A 25,946-nucleotide genomic window follows, 5' to 3' on the forward strand; every position below is an offset into this window, starting at 1 on the left:
AAGCAGCCTGGGCCCCAGCACCAGCCATTTGCAGTGTTGCTGTAGTCCCCTCACTGGCCGTGGGGCTGGGATTACCTTTTCCTGTGGCCACTTGAGGTTTGGGGCAAAAGGGGTAGGTTCAGGGCAGGCACGGAGGTAACCAGCCAATAAGCCTGCCCCCAGGGCAGTGGCAGCTGGAGATAAGACTCAAGTCCAGTGGGGTGACTGAGGCCTGGGCTTCTGTTCCCTCCCTGTCCCTCTCCCCCTTCCCCTCCTTGCCTGCTTTCCTCTTCCCGTGCTCTTTTTCTCTTTCCTCTCTTGGATTCTTTCAGGTTCCTCCTTTCCTGGGGATAATAGGAAGCAGAATTATATATCCAAGGCTTGATCAGTTTTTGGGATTTTAAAACAAACTTATTTGGAAACAATTTCAAGCTTACAAAAAGTTGTAAATACAAAAATAGTCCGAGGTCCACCCATATATGATTTGTCTGATGTTAACATTTTACCCCATTTGGTTTGTCATTTGCTCTGTGTCTGTTTTTATTTATTTTTAAAATTTGTTCATTTATTTTTTGAGACAGGGGTCTCGCTCTGTCCTCAGGCTGAAGTGTAGTGGCATGATCTCAGCTCACTGTACCCTCCACCTCAGCCTCCGGAGTAGCTAGTGCTACAGCCACATGCCACCACGCCCATCTAATTTTTATATTTTTTGTAGAGATGGGGTTTTGCCATGTTGCCCAGACTTGTGTTTTTATACATAATCAAGGATTGGGGGAAGCACTGCAGTATAATGCAAAATTTGCATGAAAATTTAAAATAAAACACCTACCCTTAGGCTTTCATAGACCTCCCAAGGCACCCATTTCTTCCCTCAAGAAGGAGTTTGAAGATCACAGTTTACATGAAGCCCCAGACCACTGGTTGTGAGCTCAACACCCTGGCACTGTGTCCAAGACGCCCTTACATGGTCACAGCCCAGATCCTAGCCGTCCTGAGCCGGGGCTGGGCGGCATCTGTATGTAACTTCTTTGCGAAAGACCATCCTGTCCAGGGATGGACTGTTTGAGGCTTGGGCCCTGCCAAGGGTCAGAGCCCAGTGTTCCTTGCTGCCTTAGCTGACCCCAGCCTAGGGAACCGGGAGCCAAATGGAGTGAGAGTGGCGGAGAAAAAGCCCCAGAGGGAAGGAAGTGGCAAATCCTAAGAAACCTATTTCCTTCTTTATTATAAGGAAGGGTGGAGCATCCAGGAAACCTGCTGTTGGAGAGTTCTTTGGGGATTTGTTTTCCTTTTTGTTTTGTTTTTGCTTTTACTTTGTTCTCGTTTGCACCCTCTCCTTTTTTCTTCACCCCTCTTTTGTGTTGGCTTATTTCTTGTTTCTCCATCTTCTCTCCTCCCTCTTCCGCTGTTGAAATGCCTTCTTCCCTAGAGCCCTTTAGCCTGTTATGAGCATTGCTGAGGATTGGATTAATTAAAAAAGTGATTTTGGAGCCACACAAGGGTGTGATGGCCCTGCCTGCAGGCGGGTATTTACCTGCCGGGAGAGCCGAAATTGTGGTGGTGTTCTACCTGTAGTTTTCCATGCTTGGTCAGTTTCCCACCTCCCGGTAAGCTAGAAGCAGAAGCATGGGGAGTAGAGCTTGAGAGCAGCAAGAAGTGACACCTGATAGGAATGGGGAGACAGAAAAACCAGTCATGTGTCACTTAATGATGGGGCTACGTTCTGAGAAATGCATTGTTTGGCGATGTTGTCATGGTGTGAACATCATAGAATACACTTGCACAGACCTAGATGGCGTAGGCTGCTACACCCTAGGCTGTGTGGCATAGCCTGTTGCTCCTGGGCCGAAACCTGCATAGCAGGTTGCTGTACTGAATACTATTGGCAGTTGTAATATGATGCTGAGTATGTGGGTATCTGAACGTAGGAAAGGTGCAGTAAAAGTTTGGTGTAATCTTTGCAACCATCTTCATGAATGTTGTTGACTGAAAGGTCACTATGCTGTGCATGACTGTATTTCTTTTTTCTTTTTTGAGATGGAGTCTTGTTCTGTTGTCTAGGCTGGAGTGCAGTGGCGCAATCTTGGCTCACTGTAAGCTCTGCCTCCCGGGTTCACGCCATTCTGCCTCAGCGTCCCGAGTAGCTGGGATTATAGGCACACCCCATCATGCCCAGCGAATTTTTCTATTTTTTTTTTAGTAGAGATGGCGGTTTCACTATGTTGGTCAGGCTGGTCTCGAACTCCTGACCTCGTGATCTGCCCGCCTCGGCCTCCCAAAGTGCTGGAATTACAGGCGTGAGCCACTGCGCCTGGCCATGACTGTATTTCAGAAAAAGAATAAACAGGAACACAAAAAGCCAGCAGTCCGGAGCAGTTTAGCTAAGGGGTTGCTGTCCTGCACAGTCAGTAGGCTCTGAAGGCCATGTCTGAGCCACAGCCCTGCCCGTGAATGAACCTCAAGGATAGTCATTGGCTTACTTTATTTTTAAAACCTCCTCTTTAAAGATTTCCTCTTGAAGAGAGAGCTCACTTTCTAGATAGTTCCATATGGAAGTGGACTGCTGAATAAATTAGTGTTTCGATTCCCCTCCACCGTCTCCCCCATTTTTTCCAAACATTTCTTTCTGTCTTTGTCCATATTCATTGCTGAGCTGAAGAGTATACTTTATCAGAAACCCTTTTGTCCCTTTCCTTTTCCATGCTTAGAGGGAAGTTTCTGACTTGGGAGAATGCCTCAGAGTTCTTGGGGTCTGAACTCCCCTGATGCCTTGCAAAGTCACGTAGCTGTAAGACCCAGCCGGTGCCAGCCGGGAGGGTGACTCCAGCTCAGCAGCGTGTATGGAAGTGCATTGTGACCATGAAGGAGATTGCCTGTGGCCAAGCCACCTAGTGAGCTCCCTACCAAGGAACCTGGGTGTCACCTACAGGTGGCTGAGAGCCAGTTTTTATGCCAGGCAGGGGACTGGTTGGACTCTTGAGGCTTCTTCCTGTCTGTGAGGAGCATTCCTGTTCCCCTTGTGGTAGGAATACCTGTCACCCCACGAAGGGGCAGAGTGATGGTTGTTGGCCCCATTTTATGCAGACTTGGGTGTCATGACTTTGGTTCACTTGTTTCAAGCCTACCTGTGATGGTGGCTGCAGCATGCTGCCCCCTTGACACACTGCTGGAGCTCAGAGCACGGGCCGGGGGAGCACGGGCCAGAGTCCCAGCCCGAGCCCCACCCCCAGGCAGTACCTGACAAGGATACCTGGGATTGGGACCAGCCTTCCAGTCAGATGCCACGCTGCTTTTGCCCAGTGCCACGGGGTGCTAGGACCTGCCTCAGGCTCTCCCGTGAGGGAGAACGACCTCTGCAGGCCCCTCTGCCTTTCTGCTTCATAACTGACCCTTTCTCTGGCAGGTGAGGTGATAAAGCACGGGGACCTGAAATGTGTGCGTGATGAAGGAATGCCCATCTACAAAGCACCCCTGGAAAAAGGGATTCTAATCATACAATTTTTAGTAAGTTCACTGTGTTTCATTGTCGTGGACATATTATTAAATGCCTTAATTGGAAGGGGAAAAAACAGCCACCTTTCTTTCCCACCTCACCCTTTACAGGTAATCTTCCCTGAAAAACACTGGCTTTCTCTGGAAAAGCTTCCTCAGCTGGAAGCTTTACTGCCTCCTCGACAGAAAGTGAGGATTACAGATGACATGGATCAGGTGGAGCTGAAGGAGTTTTCTCCCAATGAGCAGAACTGGCGTCAGCACAGGGAGGCCTATGAGGAGGACGAAGACGGGCCCCGGGCTGGAGTGCAGTGCCAGACAGCATGACGTGGTGCGGGGCAGCGTGGCCCCGCCGGACTAGCACATGATGAATGTAAAGTTGGCACAATGAAAATGGATCGCTTTAATGGCCTCATGTTTGGGATGTCCTGTGTACGTGTTCAGCATTCTTAATTGCTGAGTGTCTTTTTGGTTTTTATTTTGGTTGTAACTTAAGTTATAACTTAATTTATATTTAAATGTTTTAAGTGTAAATCACCTCTAGTCTGTATATCGAATCTGTTCATTTCTATTTTCAGGATATACTTTTTGAGATGTCAGTGATTGCACCAACACTTTGTGCTTCTAGTGGCTTTGCCATAATTCAGTGTCACCAATAAAGCACAGCCCAGTTAGCAGCTCAGCCCCCTAGCGAACCCCAAGGCACAAAGTGGGCATCCTGGCCCATCTCTAGGTCTGTGGTTTCTCCCCCCTCCCTTGGCAGAGTTATTGAGGGCATGATCTCAGGGCTGCTAAGGTAACATTTCTGAGGATTCTAGATGATCCTCTTAAAGAACAAAAGCACATCCATGGATCGGACATGGCTGCCTGTGCCTGCTTAACAGGGCCAACTTAGTTCCTACTGTTCTGTGCCCTTCAGTGGATGGAATGTGAGTGTGTCTGATCATCTCTCTTGGAAGTTTTCTGAACCTTCCAAGCTCTGTGGTGAGGACAAACCAGTGTTTTGAATCATATGCTGATAACTGTTTGCCGTGACCCTCACACCTTGTTCTTCATGGTTTTAATGATTTTCTGTTGACAACTTTTGCAATGCTTTCCCACCAAAGTGCTTACCTGTAAAGAAAACTAAATCGTTCTGTGTCCCCGGCAGCCTCAGTGCAGCAACGGAAGCTGAGGGAGAATGCTGCTGGTTTGGCCCATGGCACAGCCAGCTTCTCTGACCAGTAATCTGGGGTGACTTGAGGGTCTGCAAAGGCATAGAACTCCCCAGTGTTTTCCACCTCATTCTCCCAGATTCAGCTCCCTTCCAAAGGATTGTTCCTCTCATTGCACAGCCGTATTACAAAGGGCTTCCTGCTCAAGTGATGTTTTGGTAAGAACTGCTCTGAGTTCCACTGTGGATTACAGTTTGTATGGACTACTACTGTAAATTATAGCTTGTTTGGAGGGATATCAGTCATTATTTTATTCCTGACAGGTAGACTACAATTCGAACTTAGGGTTCCCTCAGTCTTTAGCCATTACTGCTTATTTCTTGCCCCCAAGTCACAAAAAACTTGTAAGCTGTTGGGTTAAAGCAGAGGCCGCCTGTCAGATCTACCCTACCCTTATTTGGTTACATGGCACCTGAGAGTTTCACTCAGACCAGGGATCTTCCTTAGGAGGGTCAAAAAGCAGATCAGACCATGCAGAAGTAGGGCGAACCAGCTGCACGGACCAGGTTCCCGCAGAACATTGCTAGCTAGTGAGGCATAATTTGCTCAAAGTATAGAAGCAGCCCACCTATGCCCACTTTGACCATGGGTCAGGACAGATATAAAATCACTTCTTCCAACGAAGCCTAAGTGAAAAATCTATTTGTAAATGGACCACAACTCCGGGGTGTTGTTTCTGTGCTGTGACTTCCTAACTATTGCTAAAGAACTACTGTTTCGTTGGTGATGGAGTAAAATTACATTCAGCTCCTTCTTGTCATATAAGAGGAATTTGGAGGGTGTTGCTTAAAATTTTATTCCACCTGTACATTTGTCACTTTAAATTAAAATTGAGCTGGTATGAGAGACAAGTGGCTTTGCTTTTTCATTTTTTCGAGAGCTCAGTGTTAAGTGCCAGCTTGCCTCTCATTGGTTGATATAATGGAATGAAGTTTCCACCCTCATGGAGCTTTATTTTGGGGATGGGGGTGAATGCAAACAAAAAGTGGTAACTGCTATGAAGAACAAGAGGAATGGGAGTAAGTAGAAGGGAAAGGGAAGAAGGCCTCTACCAGGAGCTGGCATCTAGGCAGAATCCTGGATGCAGTTGGGGAGCAGACGTCCGAAGGTCTGGAGGGAAAACATTCCAAGCAGAAGAATGGCAATGATGATGTGGTTACAGGAGGGTGAGCAAGGCAAGCAGGAGGAAGAAGCAGGGGGCTATGATAAAAAGGGTGAGCTTTATTCTGAGGGCAGTGAGTCGTCTGGGGAAAAGCACATGACCTGACTCATAAGCATATTAAGTTATGATCAATAAAAAGCAACACTCTTCCAAGTGTTTAGCTACTTACATCTTTCTCACTAACGTGAGTCTCAAGGGGGCTGATGAGGAGGAAACTCTGAGGTACAGATACTCTGAAATAACTAAGGCAGAGCTACTGTTCTACGGAATGAGGCACAGGCTTGAGCCTAGGCATTATTAAGGCAGCAAGAATAGCAGCCTGCCTTCCAATACCCACCTAGTGAGTTAGAGACCTCTCTGAAATTAATAAGGGGAAGGAGGGCTTGGCAGGGGACATCTTTAATACATCAAGTAGAAGGATGCCCAGATAGACGGGAGTACATAATGTTCCTATGCAGTCAAATATACTCTTTCCTTCAGGACTCCATTCTATAATAGATTAGCTTCTTTATCACAGCTCTGGGGCGCTCGCTGCTGTATCTCACTGCATGAGTCAATTCCCTGGAAGAGCCTGTATTTCTAAGCCGGAAAGTTAAAGAAGTGCCTGGATCTCTTGATGGCTAAGGCAGAGATTTGCTCTTAATGCCAATCCCTCTTACTGTTTCACTGGTAATAGGGTAACTGAAAAAAGAAGCATGTTCAAGGACACTGGTGTTTGCATTAAGAAAGCTTTATGTTAAAGTATGAACAGCATTCCCAATAAAACATGAAAAGATTTATATTGTATCTACAAAATTTAAGTCTTTGCTACAATAAATGCTATATTTCTTTTAAACAAGCCTAAAAAGGTAAGGAATGTCATGATCAATCCGTACATTCTCTTTGCAGCATAAGCCTGGAGACTTTGATGTTTAAATTGGACAATCATAGATGTGAATTTCCTGGTCATCTCCAACAGACACAATTTTGGAACCATTTCCATTGTATTTTACTCCCCAGACCTGTAAATTAAAAAAAAAAAAAAAAGTTCTACAAATGCCTTTATTCTTTATAATATTTATGAAATGAACATCCTTATTTTCTCGTTATTCTGAATCTACAAAAACTGAGATGAGGATATTCTTGTACTTTCTAAATCAGTGAGAATGGAGGCTTTAACCAAGCACCTTCCAGTATTGCTATTTAATTAGCATTCCTGTCCCTTCCCATACTCCAAAAAAAAACAAAAAAAAAATCATTTTTAAATACAGTACTAATCAAGATTATCTATAACCCTTTCAAAGAGTCAGAATCCCGAGGTAACCTAGTGCCAGGAAGATGGAAGTCATAAGAGACCAACATTTATGCTTCCAGGAAGAAAGAGGCCCCACAACTACCCCGAGATCACTGCCTATAGGGTAAATCACAAACTGTGCTCCTCAGCTGGCCCCTTGTGTCCACCCCCCACGGTCAATAATTCTCACTCTGTTATGAGTGGCCTATGGAGCCTGCTTGTTCCCAGGAGCTAGACAACATATTACTGTGGACCATAGATTTTTATTTGCTATGTGTTGAATTAACTGATTCACACCTCTTTCCCAGACAGAATTGATGTGGTTGGAGTTTCTCTAGTCAGGAATAACTTCCTGATTATTAGGAGGTGATTTTGGGTGGTAAGCCTGTCACCCTACTCTGATTTTAGTGTTGGGATTGGGCTGCATGATGGCCTTTCACTCCAGCCTCTGAAACAGCACTGCAATGATCCATGCATACAAGGCAACACAGCTAGCCAGGACTTACTCCTTGAGGAAGATGTTTAAATCCAGGAGTGGAATATCAAGATTCAACCCCCTCAATTTTGTTGGAAACAATTTAAGGTGAAAAGTAAAAAGCATGAACAATGTTAGTTAACTTTAAGTTTCATTTCAAAGAGGAGAAATCTATAGGACCATCTAAAAATATTTAAAATGTATTAAAAGCCAATTTTATACTGCCATGGACGTTTTATTTTTTTATGCTTAGTTCCCTAAGACCTTACAGTGTGGTTAGGACCAGCAGCCTTGGCCTCACCTGGGAGCCTGTTAGAAATGCAGAATCCTAGGCCCTGTGCCAGACCTAGTGAAGCAGCATCTGCATTTTAACTAGGTTCCCAGGGGATACAAGCACACATGAAAGACTGAGCAGTATTGCACTAGAACACCTTATTTCACATAGTCACCTTGGCAAAGACAAAGAGGCTTGTGAGAACAGTTTCCTTTTAAAGACTGAAACAAAAGTTATCAATACCACTAAAGCCAAAAAACTTGTAAGAATTTCCAGCTTCTATATTAAAAAAAAAAAAAAAATCACATCTCTTCTTTGGACAGTTCCAAAAATGACAAGTGATAAGCAATGGAATCTCCTGAAGACGAAGGTCGTTGGTGAACCTGCCATGGCCCAGCAGCCCCCAGGAGAGGGCCCCAGACACCAGCTGCAGCAATTTCCAAAGATGGCATTTAAAGGCTGTGGGGCTAACACAATGTCTTCCGGCCTGTGTGGGGATATGCCTCGTGAGTTGCTAGGCTGACAGCACATCCCAGCCTCTGCACCCCAGACTGTGCACAGGAACTCTGGCTACACGGATGACTGAGCAGACACAGCAGCTCAGGCCCAGGCATCTACTGGTATCTACAGCTCAAGCAACAAGGTTAGGAAAAGAAAACCTCTTTGGTACGATGGTCAAACAACCCCAGCTATCTAAAGAGGAAATAGTAATGCCATACCTGATCCTGGTGATCAAAGAAAGTGTGAACACACGTCCTGGTTCCAACATCCCAAACTTTTACACTTTTGTCAGACGAACTATTTTAAAAAGTGAACATTAGTATCGGTTTGAAGTTGGAAGGACTTCGACCAAAAATCCTTTGATGACTTACATTCTTCTAACTTCAGACCCCCCAGCCCCCACACCCCAGTACAGGAAATGGACAGGTATTGCATCATCACTGGGTGGCTTTCCCTCCTCACAGGGTAGCCGTTTTCCTGAAATTCTGATCTGCCTGGCCCTCATTTTAATTGTTCTCCAGGAGTCTCAGACACAGCTACCTATTTCCAGATGGGAGGGAGGCCTGTTAAAACTTCAAAACCAAGGCTCGCAGGAGGCCTCTAAAGCACTGTGCAATGCCTTCAAGTTGTCCATCTCCTGCTTTCCAACTGTCTTGGCCATCCCAGGGCTGACCAACACTGAGATCTATAAACAACATTTTACAAACATTTACATATTTTAAGTTACCATTGGAACACAAGTCTACCTTAGAGTCACTTTGGTAGAAGCCTCAATTTATAATGAAAAACTAAGAGTTTAACTGTTTAAAAGGATTCCTTGTTGACTTTTGTTCCAGCTAAGGTCAACTAACTTCACTAAGTAAAAATTTTAAGAACTGCAGAAAACAAAGGCTAACTGAATAAAAAAGAGTCAAACATCTTTAAATGTTAAGGCAATCTATACAGGAAGACTGCCCTCATCTCCCCAGCATTTTAGAAACTGCTAAGAATCATTAAGTACCTGGAAACAAAGTGAGTGTCATCAGGACAGAACGCAACGTTCAGCACCCAGGAGGCATGGCCGCTCAGCGTGCCAGCCAAATTGGCATGTTGTCTGAAATGGGAAAGGTTCAAACAAAATTGAGATGTTTATTTCTAGAGTATAATCACCGAAGTAGAAAGTTTATTATTAACTCTGCCCATAAACTGGACCAAATCTGCTATCCTTATAATGACCATGAATACTATATCACAAATTCCCCTTTCAATGAAGTAGCATCATGCATTAGAGACAAATTCTAATAGCAGCATTAACCCATAATGTGTTGATGCTACTAAGAGCCAAGAATAAAATCTTTAACAAGCAAAGAGCTGAAGCTCAAAATGAACAAAGAACTACACTATAGAGGCTTCGCAAGCCAACCCCTAAGATGAGGAAATTGAGAACCAACGGGGCAAGGAAGCCGTCTCAGGAGAAGGGCAGGTTCAGACTCCTGCCTGCACCGGCAGCCTTTCCATATGGAGCCAGTGCTCCCAGTCCAAGGAGAGCGTCAAGATGTATTCATTATGACAGATGCAGCTTGGAGAGACTATTTTAAACCTAATCAAGAACAAGACAGGTCTAATTACAACAGCTATTTTCACTTTTTTAATAAAAATGAAACCCAATCACCTCTGGCAAGAGAACCACCATAAGGCCTAACTGAGGTCAGCAATTTTACCCCTGAACACAGAACCCAGCAGAGTGGAGCAGACCTCAGTTAGGGGCCAGGAGGCAGTCTCAGTGGGATACAGTGGGACCATGGGAGGATAAGAAGTCCTGGGCCTTAGTAAAAAGATCAGTAGTTGCTAGGGGCTCAAGGTGGGAGGAAGGGATGATCTGGTAGAGCATGGGATTTTCAGGGCAGTGAAACTATTCTGCGTGATACTGTAGTTAGTGGTGACTACACGTCATTATATATTTGTTAAAACTCATGGAATGTACAACACAAAGAGTAAACCCTAATGTAAAATATGGACTTTAATTAATAATAATGCATCAATATTGGGTGAAAAAAACCAGTCTTGGGTCTTCATTCAGTACCACCTCCTCGGGCAAATCACCACCTCAGCTTGGGTTTCTCATGTGCAAAATGGGGACACTCATCTGTGCTGCTACCTCATTGGTTGCCGGGAGGATCAATAAAACAGTGGCAATGGAAATCATAAAGTCACAAATGTAAGGAACTGCTGCATTTATACTGCCTCTGCCACTATCAGGCAAGTACAACTCTACAGAGATATCTTTCCCTCTCGGCTGTAGCACCCTCATTCAGTTCTAATTCCAAAAACTGCAGTTAGAATTCTATGTCTAGCTGATAATCTTTTGCCATAAAAAACTGCATTTTAACCAGAAGTGGCTAGAAGGAGCAGTGTTCCTACTGTGAGGTTTAAACTCGCAAGCAACTATCACAGGCCCCTGAAAGAACACACACGGATGGTCAGGGTTGCAGTACGTGCAGGTGGAGGAGGTCTTGGCACCATGGCTAGGGTCGGAGTGTGATATGTACCTGCAGTGGATTAGAATGCCACGTTCAGGAGCAATGAGCCAGAGGCACGCCTGGCAGGGAGAGCTGACCACAGCACTGAGTCACAGTATCAAGAACACAGATCCAACACATTACAGGGGATACCTCAGTAGGGAATAGGAGTTAGGGCTAAAGATGATGGGGGAAAACAAGAAGACAAGGGGGTCTGCACAGGTTTACAATGATGGCTGTGAATGAAAGAGGATGATTAACTTGCTTCTATACTCATAGTCAAAGGCCAAAACCAAAAACACTCCCATCTAGACCTGTAGCAGGCTTATAAACTGACTGCTCCCTAATTAGGGCAGAGGCATGTCTGCTAGAACAGCCCTACCCTTGAAAATAGATGCTCTAATTTTTTCCTGTCCCCAGGGGCCAGCTACAGCCCATGGCTCCATTTCCTCATCTGTATATTACTTACCTATCCCAAAGAATTTGAAATCAGTAAGCTCACAAAAATCAGGCTGCCTAAGAAAAAGTAGCAAGTATCTGATCCTACCAGGGAACCCATGCACATCCTCCTCCAAGCAGCCCTTGAGGACACACACTAAAAATGGGCGCTGAATGGGGGAGGACCGCCTGGGGAGTCAAGGTGTTCGATGTGACTTGAGCACAGGTCTTTACTAGGGCTGCTCCCTAGGGCTCCTTGTAACAATAAGGGGACAAGACGGACATCAGTAGTAAGGGAGACACCTTGAATCTCGACAGGTAACTTACACATCATAGATCTTGATGTAGCCATCATCTGAAGCAGTGACAAGGAGCTGGGAGTCCGGGGAAAAGGTCAAGGAGCGAATGGGCATGGCATGGCCTGAAATTCATAAAAGCCCTTGTTAATCTGGTGAACCACTGCCTCCTCACTCAGCTTCCCACTGACAATGTCCCTTTTAATGATTACAAGCCACTGAGTTGAAATACCCAGGTGCTTCAGGCAGAAAAGCAAGAGTTCTGACTGGGCCTTTCATCTTAATGTTCTCGAAACATCCACATAACCCCAGTCTCTCCTCCTGGAGCCATTTCTCTTTAGTTCCCTTCCCTGCCCTCAGCATGCATTGCTTTAAAGAACTTCTCTACTACAAATATGGCCACACAAGGAAATATACATTGCTCCTGATTTGTAAGGTTGAACAAATTAAGATGTTATTTCCCTATCAAATCCTTTATTACAGTGTAAAGGATAAACTATAGCAATGTGAGGAGGTAATAAAGTCACTTGATTAGAATTCAAAACCGCACGAAAGTATGTGTAATAAGGTCTCCCTCCAATCTACCCCTGTTCTTTAGCTACCCAGTCCTCCTTTCCAGAGGCCACCAGTGTGGACAGTGGGCACAATACTTTCATCCACCTTCAAATTATCAACAAAAAGTTGTTTTCAATCACAAAGTTCGTCAGAATCCAAAATGACAGAAATGAGACATTCATATAGCAAATAAATATTAACACACACACATATATATAATGTGATAGATTATGATATAATCAATAAAAAGTAAGTCTGTTCACCCAAACAAGCATTTAACACTGTTACAAGAATTAGTATGTCTAGGTTAAAACTACAGTGACAGGCCAGGTATGGTGGCTCATGTCTGTAATCCCAGCATTTTGGGAGGCCAAAGCGGGATGATCTTTTGAAGCCAGGAGTTGGAGACCAGTCTGGGAAACATAACAAGACCCCATCTCCTCAAAAAATTTAAAAACTAGCCAGACAGCATGGTGTGCACCTGTAGTCCCAGCTACCCAGGAGGCTGAGGTGGGACGACCCCTTGAGCCCAGGAGTTCAAGGCTACAGTGAGCTATGATCACACCAATGCACTCTGGTCTGGGAGCAAGACCCTGTCTCTAACAGGAAAAACAAAAAAACAAACCTATAGTGACAAGAGTAAAACCTGGAGGCATTTCAGTTTTCCAACTGAGATTGATATTTTGTAAATCTAATGCCCGTTTGCCATTTAATGGCATTTTAATGAAAGAATAATTCTTCTTTTGTGATTTGATAACCAAGTTTATAAAAATAAGATGATGATATATACCTTCCAGCGTATGCAGAAGTTTTCCAGTTGCAATATCAAAAATATTGATGATTCCATCTATGGCTCCACTGGCTAGGTATTTCCCATCAGGACTCTGTTCAGAGAACATATGGAAAAATTAGCACTTTCAGACCCCATGTTGTTAAGCTATCCCTACCAAACTCAAGCAAACCTCCTGCTGTCTACAGGTCTAACCAGCAACCTGGCAAACCACACCAGTGAGATAGCAGCTGCCTGACCAGACCAAGGCAGAATCTGTGCCAAGGACTGCAACAGGCTGGAAGGGCAAACTGAAAGAATCAGAAGGAGAAAAGAGAGCAATGTTTCCTTACATATGCAATACTAAGAATGAATTTTCCTCTTGTGTCCAAAGAATACTCCTTTTTCCCACTTTCCACACCAAAAATGTTCACTTTCCCGACATGAGTTCCTGTGGCCAGATACTGGGAATCAGGAGAAAAGGCCAAAGTCCAGGCATCCACTGAACAGAAAAAAGAAGGACAAAAATACAGTGTGAAAAGATTTGGCCTTAATTTTAAAAACTAAAGTTTTACCAAAAGACACATCTTTTTAAATTGGAGTAGCAGTGTCCTGATTCAGAAAATTATGTTGTAAAGATGCTAATTCTTTATCAAGTTTAGATTTAGTTTAAGGGTTTCTTAATTTTTTAATAAGAATAGGACAACATTAAGTGTTAGCAAGGATGTGGAGAAACCAGAACCTTCATACACTGGTGGGAATGTAAAATGGCACAGCCACTTTGAAAACCAGTTTGACAGTTTAAGTGAAAACAAACACCATAATATCCAGTAATTCTACTCCTAATGAAAACATATGTCCACACAAAGACTGGTACACTCATGGTCTTCGCTTCCTCCTACTTTCTCACTTCTCCATGACTGGGGATTGTCTCTCTTCTTTTTTTCTCTTCCTTTGTGGTGGTTCAGATTCTCCATGCATATTTTCAAGATAGGTAGAAACTAAGTGTTCATTTTCCCTACATTCATCAGACCCAAACTCATCTGAGGAGTTTTACCTTCAGATGAATTTAGCTGCTCTTCAGCTGTCAATAGCAATGCTTGCTTTTGTTACTGGACCAAATAACTGTTGGCTGTTTAATGGCCTTGTCTAGTTTTATGCAGAGTCCTATCCAAAAAGAAAATAAACCCAACTTTCAGACTCCATTCTTCTATCTTTTTTTTTTTTTTTTTTGAGATTAAGTCTCGCTCTGTCACCCAGGCCAGAATGCGGTGGTATAATCTTGAGTTCAAGCTATTCTCCTGCCTCAGCTTCCCGAGTAGCTGGGACTACAGGTGCACACGACCACGTCCAGATGTCCAGCTAATTTTTTGTATGTTTTAGTAGAAATGGGGTTTCACCATGTTGGCCAGGCTGATCTTGAATTCCTGATCTCAAGTGATCCACCCGCCTGAGCCCCTCAAAGTGCTGGGATTACAGGCATGAGCCACCACCACCACGCCTGGCCTCTTCTGTCTTTTTCATTCATAACAGTAACTTCTAAAACCTTGCCACACTTGGACAACACCCAGTAAAAGGTACTGTTTATCAGGGAAAGTGAGCTGGATACATACGCCATCCTTTTACTTGGAACCAATCCAGCAATGATTTCTTCAGCTGCCTCGTGCCCAGGGCTGCAACCAGCATGCAATGACACCAGCATTATGACCCCTAGGAAAGCTTAGGTGCCCAAGATGAAAAGGTAGAAACAGTTCTGCCTCTTCCTCTTTTCTTAAGACCATACTTATATATTAGAGTTTTAATGGACTTTGCAGGATAGTTTGGGGACCCAAGTCCTCTGTAAGTAACGTAAGCAGAGTAAGGGCACATGTAAAGACAACCATCTGGGGAGTCAGGGTGCGTCTGGGTAGCTTTTTCCAAATATATATCCCACCGCACGTACTCCGAACACTATGATTCAGTGGATCCAAAATATGGACTGGGTATGCATATTCTTAAAAGAGCTCCAGTGGTAAGAATTACAGACAAGAAATATTGCTTCTGAGGGAAAATGCACTCAGTTTCCAGACAACCCAGCCTCTTTAAAAACTCTGGAACCATCATTATTTCCAATACAGGAAAAGCCTAGAGTGGCTACTGAGCATAACTCGTGGGAGGTGAATCCATCCAGGGCATCAATCAGGGAACTGTGTTCATGGAACACCTAAGCAGCTCTTCTATCATCAACCCACAAAGGGGTGTGCCACAGAATGCCAGGCTATTCGCACCCTCTAGTGGTTACCACCCGTTCTGGCACACCAAGTTCTGCTGGGGAAAGTTGTGCAGCCATTTATAAGTAAATGTGAAGCTCAAAAGAATCCTGAAATGTCCTCTGTGCTCCACATTAGTCAGCCTATGACATCATTGACTTCCGTCATCTCAGATGATGTTTACCAAGGCTGATGGACAAGATTATGGACAGTACTTAAAACAAAAAAATCGATGTTTCTTAAAAGTTTCATATGTATCACATACCAGGAATCACACCCTTTAATCAAAATGAGTAGAGATGACCATGATACACATCTATAAGGACCCCATGCTTTACATTCTAGGCTTCCATAAGGCAGTGAATGAATCAGCTCAGAATATGGTAAATAGAGAACCTCTGGAAAACACAAAATACAGGTCAACAACCCCAAACCAGCAGTTCTGAAATCCAAAAAGCTCTGGAAACTACTAGCTTTTTCCACAGGTTTACTACCAAAATTCATTTGGCAGCAAAATCTAAGCTGAATTGACACAGGGCTATTTATAGCCTTTATTTATCTCACTTAGTGTAAATACTCACGTTTAGTTGCAGACTGTTTCATTAGAGTGCTGTTTCCAGCCCCACTGAAGGTATTATGTGAAATACAGTTCATGCACCCATTATCATCCCTCTCAAAACCAAAAAATTCTGAGCTATAAAACACATCTATCCCTAAAGATTTTGGAAAAGAAATCATGAGCCTCCATTATCTCCCCTACAAGTAAAACTCTTACCAGGTCCTGCATCTATGGACTTTATCTGTTTGCCATTTTCCAAGTCCCAAAGACGAATATGAGCATCAAGAGAGCTGGATGCAGCAATGGGCAGGGTGTGGCTGATGTCCACAGACACCACTCCCAGCTGATGTCCCTCCAGACTCCACTGTAGGTCCAGCCTCTCATCACGCCTTCAACAGGGGACAGAGAAATGGATTTCTTCACACAGAACACACTTTACCTGGCATCTGAAATTCTGGGTCCCTGTGACTATGCAATACCAATGGTCTATGAAATACAGAATCAGAGAAGAGTTAATGAGCTACAGAACACCAAATGCTGCCAGGTTTTCAATGTAGGACTTTAAGATTTTTTTTAAACTTTAGGGCTTTAATACAGAGTAACAGGAAAACAAGTGGGAAAAAGAAGCTGCTGTTTTATACCACCAGATTGCTATAGATTTCTTGCCTAGAAAAAAGTATTTCCCAGACTGCAACTGGCGAGTTCAGAAGCAAAACCTCAGCCCCCAATTTTCCAAGGCTGTATGTTAGGGGAGAGGTACTCACCATTTCCAGACCTTCACCAGGTCATCCAGGGAGCCTGTGACCACTGTCTCAGAGTTTTCCTTCTTGTTTGTCCCCCAAGCAACTGACCAAATGGCATCATCATGGGCTAGAATGGAAAGTAAAGTCTTCTTGCATATGACTTAATGAAGCTGAAATACTGTTCAACAATTGTAAGGTAACGTTTATTTGTATTTGCTTTACTATTTTACAAAGTGCTTTCCTATACAGCTTTTATTGAAATTTTGGGGCCACATATGAAAATTGGAGGTTCTGAAGAAGCTACTTGCCCTAAATCTCATGCTTACCAGATGGGATGGTAGTACTTTGGACTCTAAATCCAGTGCCCTTTCTTTTAGCATGCTATCTGGTATATAGGAGTCTACAATGGCTATCACTTGGCTAAAACAAGTAAAACCAGTGGGAAAGACCCCCTCCTACCAAGAAAAGACCTAAACCCAGTAACAGATACTCCGTAAAGATCTTTGGAAACGAGTAGGCAGTTCAATTCTAAACAGTATAGATCTAAAAGAAAATACCTAATATAGCCTCCATATATTAAGTTGCCTTTCCCCACAAGTATCTTTATTATGGTTAATGGGCCAATTATTACAACAATCCTAAGAAGTGGGTACTATTAATATCCTTATTTTATAGATAAGGAATGAGAGGTGCTAGCATTCAAATCCAATCTCTATTAATTAAAGTCTACCTTAAATCTAAGTCTGTAAGCTGCAGGTTTGGTAGGCCACACCGTTGTATGTGCAGACCTGGTGTGGATGTAAAAATGTGCAAAGTGCACATGGAGGCTTTACCTCTGCCTGGCAACAATTCTCCAGTGATACCTTCCCAAAATATGAATATAAAGGCATTAAACTTAAACAGCTGTGCATTACAGACAGAGTTGTGGCTTCTATTTCAAACCCCACCTAACTCAAGCCTGCTAACTTGCCACCTGGATGACAATAGCTACATATAAGGTAGTTGACTGGCATGCCCAATTAGCCTACTAGTTACTTACACTAGCTAACCTGGATGATGCTGTTGGCTTAAATGTCAAACTACCTACATGTCACTACTTAGAGAGGAAGAGCTTTGATTAGGCATTCCACAAATTCCTTAGGCCTTCCTAAACTCATCGAGGCTATAGTGAAGAAATGAGATGGGTGAGTAGCCCATGCACAGACATGACTCCTTTTTGGGTACAAAGCTCTGGACCACTGGTTAGCTACAATCCCAGCCCACTCTGACCTGTGGCCTGCTCTCCCATCCCTGCCACTGCCACTGCTGCACAGCTCCCAGCCCTCCCCATGCACTCAGTGGCCTCAAAAGAAATTCATCTCACTATTATAGGCATCACTTTCATTAAGGGCCAAAGCAAGTTCTGAGTTCAGAAAAAGGCTCACGTTCACCTCCCTGGATGAGCCGGCATTAACAGAGTTTTGAGGCTCAAAGCATTTTCTTCTTCCACCTCGCCAGCTGGGAAGCTCGGTCATGTCTTCCTCAGGTGGGAAAATTTTCCTCAGCCTGGAAGCCTCCAACCTATCATGATGACTGCTTTTTTTTTTTAGTTGGTTGTTCAGGTTTTTGTTGTTGTTGTTTGTTTTTTAAGAGTATTTGTTTTCAGCTGCCAATTCTTCCGCAAAGTGAGTATACTTGAAAACTGCATGTCTGGTCAGCATGACAAAAGTCTTAAAGAAACCAGGGACAACAGTTTTTTTCACAGATGAATTGCTTAAACAGGCAGGCTACTTACCTTGCTCTTGTTTGAAGAGAATACCATACTAAAAAAAGAACAGAAGCCACATTAAACCCATGGTCAGATTTCAGATGTCTCATGTTGCCTCCAGAAAGCACTCCTCCCCAAGTAGATAGAGTCACTACAGTGTTAGTTACTTCCTCTGCTGTCAACCTGGCCGTCCTACAAGCTCCTTGATCCCCACTTATGCAAGATTTGTACAGTCCTATCAGAAAAAAAGCATTAAAAAAACTGACACTCTCTCCCTCTTCCTACTACCCACACTCACCCAACAAGAGACCAATAAATTATGTTTTCTTTTTCTGTTCTGCTCACCAAGGAAGCTCAGAGTCCAGTTCGCAGCTTAAATTTTGCAGCTGCATAAGGGCACACAGCATGCATAACAGTCTATTAACTTTGTCCCTAATCTTATTACAAAGATCTGTTTCTCCTGTTCTATCTTCTATTCTGATCTTGCTGTTTTTTTCTTTTGTACAACATCTTTTAAGCTTCTTCTATTACTCACTAAACTGTGGTAAAGACTTAGAGGAACCAGTCCTCCTCTTAGTATTTGCATTTTACTAGTCCCACCTAACACTGTGGTAACTAGGCGACTAGGTAACCCAGGGTCATCGAGCTCTTTAGGAGCAGGGCAAGAATAAGATGCTACTTTCTTGACTACACATCCAGAAAACCTACTGGACTTGAACTTGGCAAAGAGACCAACTGATGTTCTTCCCTTCAACACGGGCCTTACCTGGTTGGTCATTTCCTTAACCAAGGATCAAGGGCAAAAGGCCAGACAGTTCTGTGGAAACAACACCAGGATTTCAGTGAGGGGTGTCATCAGGATAGAAGGGCACACAGGAAGTTCCCCTTGACCAAGAAAATAAGGCAACTCCTTATTATGAAGTTGTTCTGACACCCTTCTATGGATCAGTCCCTGGAACCTCCTTCACACTCCCTACCAGGTGGTATGGTCTTTTTTCTTCCTCTGAACCTAGGGACTCAACTAACAGCTAACGCCATCCCATGGTTTCTTCACCTCAAGTGTGACTACAGAGAGTAACCAGTCTCTGTCCTTTGCTGCTTTTTAGAGAGAAGAAAACCACTTCTCCTTTTAATATTAAATATTATTTATTAAAAACAAACAAGGGGAAATCCAAAGATGGTAAAGTTCTTATGTTACACGCAAAGGTCTCAATCAAAAATGCCTTTAAGAGCCAATAGTCAGGTAAATAAGGGCAGAGGCTGGAGGGAGACACGGTGTCAAGAGATTGAGACCATCCTGGCCAACATGGTGAAACCATGACTCTACTAAAAATACAAAAATTAGCTGGGCGTAGTGGCGCGCACCTGTAGTACCAGCTACTTGGGAGGCTGAGGCAGGAGAATCACTTGAACCTAGGAGGCGGAGGTTGCAGTGAGCCAAGATCGTGCTACTGCACTCCAGCCTGGGTGACAGAGCGAGACTCCGTTTCAAAAAAAAAAAAAAAAAAGCCGGGCACGGTGGCTCACGTTTGTAATCCCAGCACTTTGGGAGGCCGAGGTGGGCGGATCACGAGGTCAGGAGATCAAGACCGTCCTGGCTAACACAGTGAAACCCCATCTCTACTAAAAATACAGAAGAAAAAAAAAAATTAGCCGGGCGTGGTAGTGGGCGCCTATAGTCCCAGCTACTCGGGAGGCTGAGGCAGGAGAATGGCGTGAACCCAGGAGGTGGAGCTTGCAGTGAGCCAAGATTGCGCCACTGCACTCCAGCCTGGGTGACACAGCAAGACTCTGTCTCAATAAAAAAAAAAAAAAAAAAAAAAAAAAATAGATCTAATTTCTCAGGCTACATTAAGGGCTAATGGTTCTTATTTCTTTGTGTGTGCCATAGACCCCCTTTAGTGGCCTTTTCTTTCTTTTTTTCAAGATAGGGTCTTGCTCCATCATCCAGACTGGAGTGCAGTGGTGCAATCATGGCTCATTGCAGCTTCAACCTCCTAGGCCAAGTCTTCTCCCACCTCAGCCCCTTGAGTGGCTGGGACTACAGGTGCATGCCATGCCTGGATATTTTAATTTTTTATAGAAATGGGGGTCTCCCTATGTTGTCTAGGCTGGTCTTGAACTCCTGGGCTCAAGCGATCCTCCTGTCTGGGCCTCCCAAAGTGCTGGGATTACAGGTGTGAGCCACCAGACTCTGGCTCAGGATGTCTTTACAGAAAATACACAGGTTTAGAAATGAAACCAATTACAGTAGGTTCTCATTATTCACAACAATTATGTTCTAAGAAGTTGCTACAAACACTAAATTATCCAATAGAGAACCACTGTTCCTTGGGAAACCAGTTCCTGAAAGCCTCTGGGCACATTCTTGTCAACCAATCAATATATAATCATGTTTTATGTGTGTTTATGTTTAAAGGCACTTACTGAATATACATTAGTAATTCATTAATATTGAACTCATACCTAAGCAAAGCTTATCTAACACACATATTTTCTCCTTAAGACAAATCACAGACTTCTTGCATTTAGAAACACTTCAGCACAATGCTTGGGGGCTATCTCAAACAGTGGAATCACCAACAAAAAGCACAGAGAAAAACGTAGCACCAAAGACTGCAAAAATGACATTTGCTTACAATATGAGAGCTGACAAGAAGGCAGTGTCACCTTGTTTGACTTCAGCTGAGAACATGCGCATCAAGCGACTAAAATTTTTATGTGAAAAAAAGTCATGTCTTCCAAAGACCACAAAAGCATTTTAAGTATTAATGTGGGGCTACAGATAAATTTTAGTGAGTAGGTGAATTCATAAATACAGAATCCACAAATAATGAGGATAGACTATATACTAAAATTTTATTAAAATACAAAAACATATGTGCTTCTTTATTGGCTCATTATATATGCAATCTAGAAGCAAATTTAATAACTACCCTAATTTCAAAGTTGTAAATGAGCTTACACAATACCGTGATATGAAAATATCTGTAATTTATATTCATAACAAAGTCACAGTGCTAATAATGTGATTTATTGCCTACATTCATAGTGGAAGAAAATGCTAAATTTCAGTTGGAGGTTAGGAAACAAAGATGCAATTTTTCCTCTCATCCAAGTTCACGGCCCTCGCAGTTCTACCCACTGTCAGTTTAAGGGACCATACAGTTAAGGCATCCAGGTTCAGGTTACTTTCTTTAAATCTGCCAGCCCAAAAAGCTGCCGAAGGTTTTCCAATAACAGAAAATCAAACAAACAATTTATAACTAATCCTTGCCTATGAAGATCTCAAATTGGTAATGTTTTGTTTTGGTTTTGTAAAGACAAGGTCTTATTATGTTGCCCAGGCTGGTATCGAACTCCTGGCCTCAAGCTATCCTCTTGTCTTGGCCTTCCAAAGTGCTGGGATTACAGACAGATTGGTAGTGTTTTATTCATTTGTGACCCATGAACAGGGTTCTTTCTGCCCAGGGTAGGAAAGACAGGAAAGCGCTCGAGCCAGTTTGGCTAATGGGAATGGTATTCAACCTCTGCTTGAGCACAGCCTTCTGCCTGCTGAAGCACAGGCTTGTCCTCTTCCCTGTCATTCTGGGCCTCACATTTGGCAATGGATAGAAACAAAAAAAGAAGTAAGGCTTGCGGTAAGTCAACCTCCAAAAACCCGGGTTCCAAAAGACAAGGGTATGATTCTATCAATGAGTGCACATTTGAGGATGTACAATGAATCCGGTCCTATTTTAAGTAACGCACAAAGATTAGCTCACTGAAACCTCATAACCCCATTTACTAGGTACAGTAGTTCTTTAGCTGAGGTTTTGATTTCCACAGTTCCAGAGGTCAACCATAGTCCAAAAATAGGTGAGTAGTGTGCAGTAAGATATTTTGAGAGAGACCACATTCACATACATTTTATTACACTGTTATAATTCTATTTTATTATTGTTGTTAATCTCTTACTGTGCCTAATTTACGAATTAAACTAAGTAATCATAGGTATGTATGTGTAACCTGTATGAGAAAAAACACAGTATAGATGCTTCTCAACTTACAATGGGGCTACTTCCCAATAAACCTATGTAAAGTTGAAAAATTTTACATAGGTAAACCACGGTAAGTGGTCAGGGTCCACGGTAAGTCAGTCAGGGTCCTTCACTATCCAAGATTTCAAACATCCACTGGAACGTACACCTCGCACTATTTTCTTATTATCAGTTCCACTTTTCTAATAAGAAAATGGAAGCTTAGAAGCGGTTAAGGAAGCCCCCAAGGGACACTATAAGGTGGATACAATCTATAGTATATGCTACCAAGATACACTACCTCTTACTTCAGGGTCTTATGAAGGTCAGAGCTAAGAGACTTTAGACCTTAGCCCTCTCCTGCCATCTTCTCTCTTTGGGAAACTTTTCCCTAATTTTCCCAGGCAGAATTCATCACTGGTTCAGTGTTTCCAAGGAACACTACAGATGCCTCGATGAAACTACTCAGGCAAGTCAACAGCCCACAGTATTGCACGGTACTTGGCGTAAAGCGAACCCAGCCTCTGTCTGTACCCGTCCAGTGATGTCTGTATCTGTCCAGCACGCTACCTAAGAAGACAAGCGTGGCCCACTACTGGAAAACTTCGGTTAATACCGTCCTCCCACCTACGGATAACTGATCTCCTCCGCAGAGAAACCAGCCCTAATCTCGGTGCTGCCCAGAACATCCTCAGGACGCAAAAGGAGGCCACCTACGGGCCTCCCCCTCTCCCCTCAGGCCCCGTACACCGAGGGACAGCCAGGGCAAATGGAGTCACGGAAGCCACCCTCAGGTCCCAGGGCCTGCAGCATCCCTGAACGGACCTGCTTACAGGCAGCGTCGGGCCCAACCTCGCTCATCCGCCCTCTGGCCTGGACCGTCAACTGCCCTAATGACAGCCATCCCCAACGGCCCTGCGCTCCAACTCACCACTGCACTGCCAGCCTGCACGTCGGAAGCCGGGCTCAGCGCGACTGCGACGCGCAAAGATGAGCTAACGAGGGGGCGGGGCATTACGCCGGCCCCGCCCCCACGGCGCGGAGCACGCCGCAGCGCCCCCTGCCGTCGCTACGCCGGGTGCGGGGAAGATGCCGAGGGCGAGTGGGCGGAGAGAGGAGGGAGGAAGCCACGCCCTGCTTCCAGAGGCGTGGTAGCTGGAAATTTGCTCCCGGAAGCGCAGACGTTTAGCTTCCGGCAACTGCAGGTTTAGGGGCTTGTGTTGCAATTTCATTGCAAAATAAATTTGTTGCTAAAATAAATTCAGTGAAATCGAGCTTTGTCTTTCAAACTGCTAGTCATGACCCATTAGCGTGACAGATATCAGTTTAATAGGTTGTCACTGGCATTTTTTTTTTTGGAGGGCCAGGCAGAGTGGCTTACGCCTGTAATCCCAGCACTTTGGGAGCCGAGGTGAGAGGATCGCTTGAGCTCCTGATTTCCAGACCAGCTTGGGCAACATAGCGAGAGACCTCGTGTCCACTAAAATTCCAAAAACTTAGCACATGCCTGTAGTTCCAGTTACTTGGGAGGCTGAGGCAGGAGGATCCCTTAAGCCCTGGAGGTTGAGGCTACATTGAGCCGTGATCACACCACTGCACTCCAGCCTGGGGGGTAGAGCTAGACCTCGTCTCAAAAAAAGAAAAAAAAAAAAACAGATGGGGCTGGGTGTGGTGGTTCATGCCTGTAATCCCAGGATTTTGGGAGTCGGAGGTGGGTGGATCACTTGAGGTCAGGAGTTTGAAACCAACCTGGCCAACGTGGTGAAACCCCATCTGAAGTGAAAAAACAGAAACAAAAACAAAATTAGCCGGGTGTGGTGGCAAATGCCTGTAGTCCCAGCTACTTGGGAGGCTGAGGAAGGAGAATCGCTTGAACCCGGGAGGCAGAAGTTGCAGTGAGCCTAGATCACACGACTGCACTCCAGCCTGGGCAAAAGAGTGAGACTCTGTCTTGAACAGCAACAACAAAAAAAGAGATGGGAAGAGGCTCATGCCCCATTTTCGAGGCCGCCCTGTGGCTCAGATGTGGTGGCTCACTCCTGCAATCCCAGCACTTAGGGAGACCAAGGTGGGAGGATTGCTTCTGGCCATGATTTCAAGACCAGTATGGGCAACATGGTGAGACCCAATCTCTACAAAAATTTTAAAATTGCAGACGCAGTGGTGTGCACTTGTAGACCTAGCTACTTGGGAGGCAGGGGTAAGGATCACTTGAGCCCAGGAGTTTGAGACTGCCCTATGATTGGGCCACTGCACTCTAGCCTGGGTAACAGAGTGAGACCCTGGTTCTAAAAAATATTTTTCAAAAAAACTAGTTTTAAAGTTCAAAAATATAAATATAAAGAGAGATGGAGGACTATTAGACCACTTACAAATAAGTGAAGTTCATCTTTGGGGGCTTTTTTTTCTTTTAAGACAGAGTCTCGCTGTGTTGCCGAGGCTGGAGTGCAGTGGTGCAATCTCGGCTCACTGCAACCTCTGCCTCCTGGGTTCAAGTGATTCTCCTGCCTCAGCCTCCCCAGTAGCTGGGATTACAGGCACGCACCACCATTTTTACAGGCACGCACGCCCGGCTAATTTTTTGTTTGTAGTAGAGACGGGGTTTCACCATGTTGGCTAGGCTGGTCTCAAAGTCCTGACCTCAGGTGCTCCACCCCCTCGGCCTCCCAAATTGCTGGGATTACAGGCGTAAGCCACTGCGCCTGGCCATCTTTAGGGGCTTTTTGAGGAGGCTGTGTGTGACCAGAAATTGGCAAATACACCACATCTCCCAGGACCTATTCTCTTGTCCTCAGTAATCGCACATTAACACAAAAGAGAAGACATCCTGCAACTCTTCTGTTGTGCACGTGACTTCCCTGCATGCCAGCATCCTTAACGCTCAAGTTCACATGTTTCGAAGTGATATGACTAATTTTTCTCACTCACATTGACTGGAGAGCTATTTCTCTCCTTCCCAGCTCTGTGACATCTCTGTCCACAGAAATTTCATCTGGTCCAGGTGGACCCTCTGCATGTCACTGGCTTAGAAAGTTTGGGTCAAAGTGAGCAGACTTCAAGACTGAATTGTCAAAATTCTTTTGTGGCATCTCCTATAAGTCAAGATATCCTTGTAACCGTTTTGGATCTATTGGACCAGGGGGCAGGCATGTGCCCCTGAAGCTAAGGAAGAATGTACAAATTATATCATGAAGCCAGTGAGATGATTTTCAAACGTAGAGAATTTCCTTTAGATTGACTTAAGTGCTGACTGGTGTTCTGGCACATTCCACAGAGCTAAATACACAGAAACTGACCCTGCATTGGCTGCGATGTGGGTTCCCGAAGTGCGGGAAGGAATTAACAGTACTACAAAGCAATGGCTTTTAGCAGTTAAATGAGTGATCTGCCGCCTTCCGGTATAACCAGTTGCCTTGGTTTTGGCCAATCCGCTGCTTTGTTTTTTGTTGGTGACATTTACGGGTTTTTGTGGGTTTTGGAAATAGATTATTATGTAACTTCTCCCACACCAAGATAATTGGGCTATCTTCACTCTAACTTTTAGCTTTTGAATATGAAGAAGTATTTTTGAAAGACTCCCACTTTAAGAATGGTGAAATTTTGGCTGTCAAAAGTGCTCACAACTGTATGACTAAGTGAATTTTAATTTGTGTGATCTGGGGTTATGTGAGGTTTTTTTCTTTTCTACACATTAACTATAAATACC

At 44.1% G+C, this 25,946-nt stretch overlaps 2 protein-coding genes across 11 annotated transcripts in view; one reads left to right on the forward strand and one right to left on the reverse strand.

The window, feature by feature from the left end:
• DNAJA4 (DnaJ heat shock protein family (Hsp40) member A4) overlaps positions 1 to 8,296 on the forward strand; it is a 20,322-nt gene extending 12,026 nt beyond the window's left edge. For 5 of the 7 annotated variants that reach the window (XM_005560206.5, XM_045395874.3, XM_015453161.4 and 2 more), the window contains 2 exons: positions 3,380 to 3,480; positions 3,580 to 5,530. In XM_005560206.5, coding sequence (XP_005560263.4) covers positions 3,380 to 3,480; positions 3,580 to 3,795 — 317 coding nt within the window. In that variant the 3' untranslated portion in view covers positions 3,796 to 5,530. Of the gene's footprint in view, positions 1 to 3,379; positions 3,481 to 3,579; positions 5,531 to 8,189 lie in introns of those variants that run through there. The other 2 variants (XR_010588183.1, XM_073996491.1) reach the window with 2 other exon arrangements.
• Positions 6,559 to 23,219, reverse strand: SKIC8 (SKI8 subunit of superkiller complex). Of its 4 annotated transcripts, none has more exons than XR_012415237.1 (12): positions 23,172 to 23,219; positions 18,988 to 19,038; positions 18,249 to 18,276; positions 16,496 to 16,601; positions 15,948 to 16,120; positions 15,438 to 15,570; positions 13,277 to 13,425; positions 12,945 to 13,038; positions 11,631 to 11,724; positions 9,368 to 9,460; positions 8,586 to 8,664; positions 6,559 to 6,845 (listed from the first exon to the last, which is right to left on the reverse strand). XR_012415237.1 is itself a non-coding variant. In XM_045395875.2 (11 exons), the coding sequence occupies exons 2-11, from the start codon at positions 18,997 to 18,999 to the stop codon at positions 6,756 to 6,758; spliced, it is 918 nt and encodes a 305-aa protein (XP_045251810.1). In that variant the 5' UTR covers positions 19,000 to 19,038; positions 23,172 to 23,219; the 3' UTR covers positions 6,559 to 6,755. The 4 variants fall into 4 exon arrangements, 2 of the variants coding, with proteins under 2 accessions (XP_045251810.1, XP_005560260.1); XR_012415236.1 differs by having other exon boundaries at positions 16,496 to 16,620; XM_045395875.2 differs by lacking the exon at positions 15,438 to 15,570.
• Positions 23,220 to 25,946: the final 2,727 nt, after the last annotated feature.

This window comes from Macaca fascicularis, chromosome 7 (genome assembly GCF_037993035.2).
Source record: "Macaca fascicularis isolate 582-1 chromosome 7, T2T-MFA8v1.1".
In the NCBI taxonomy this organism is placed as follows: domain Eukaryota; kingdom Metazoa; phylum Chordata; class Mammalia; order Primates; family Cercopithecidae; genus Macaca; species Macaca fascicularis.

Excerpts from the sequence above, each read along its gene's own strand:
- SKIC8 (XM_005560203.4), bottom strand. The coding sequence starts at position 18,275 with ATGGTATTCTCTTCAAACAAGAGCAAG. Across the intron at positions 16,121-16,495 it reads CTGGTGAAGGTCTGGAAATG|GCGTGATGAGAGGCTGGACC; the intron begins GTGAGTACCTCT and ends CCCCTGTTGAAG. Across the intron at positions 11,725-12,944 it reads ACTTCTGCATACGCTGGAAG|GCCATGCCATGCCCATTCGC; the intron begins GTATATATCATC and ends TATGAATTTCAG.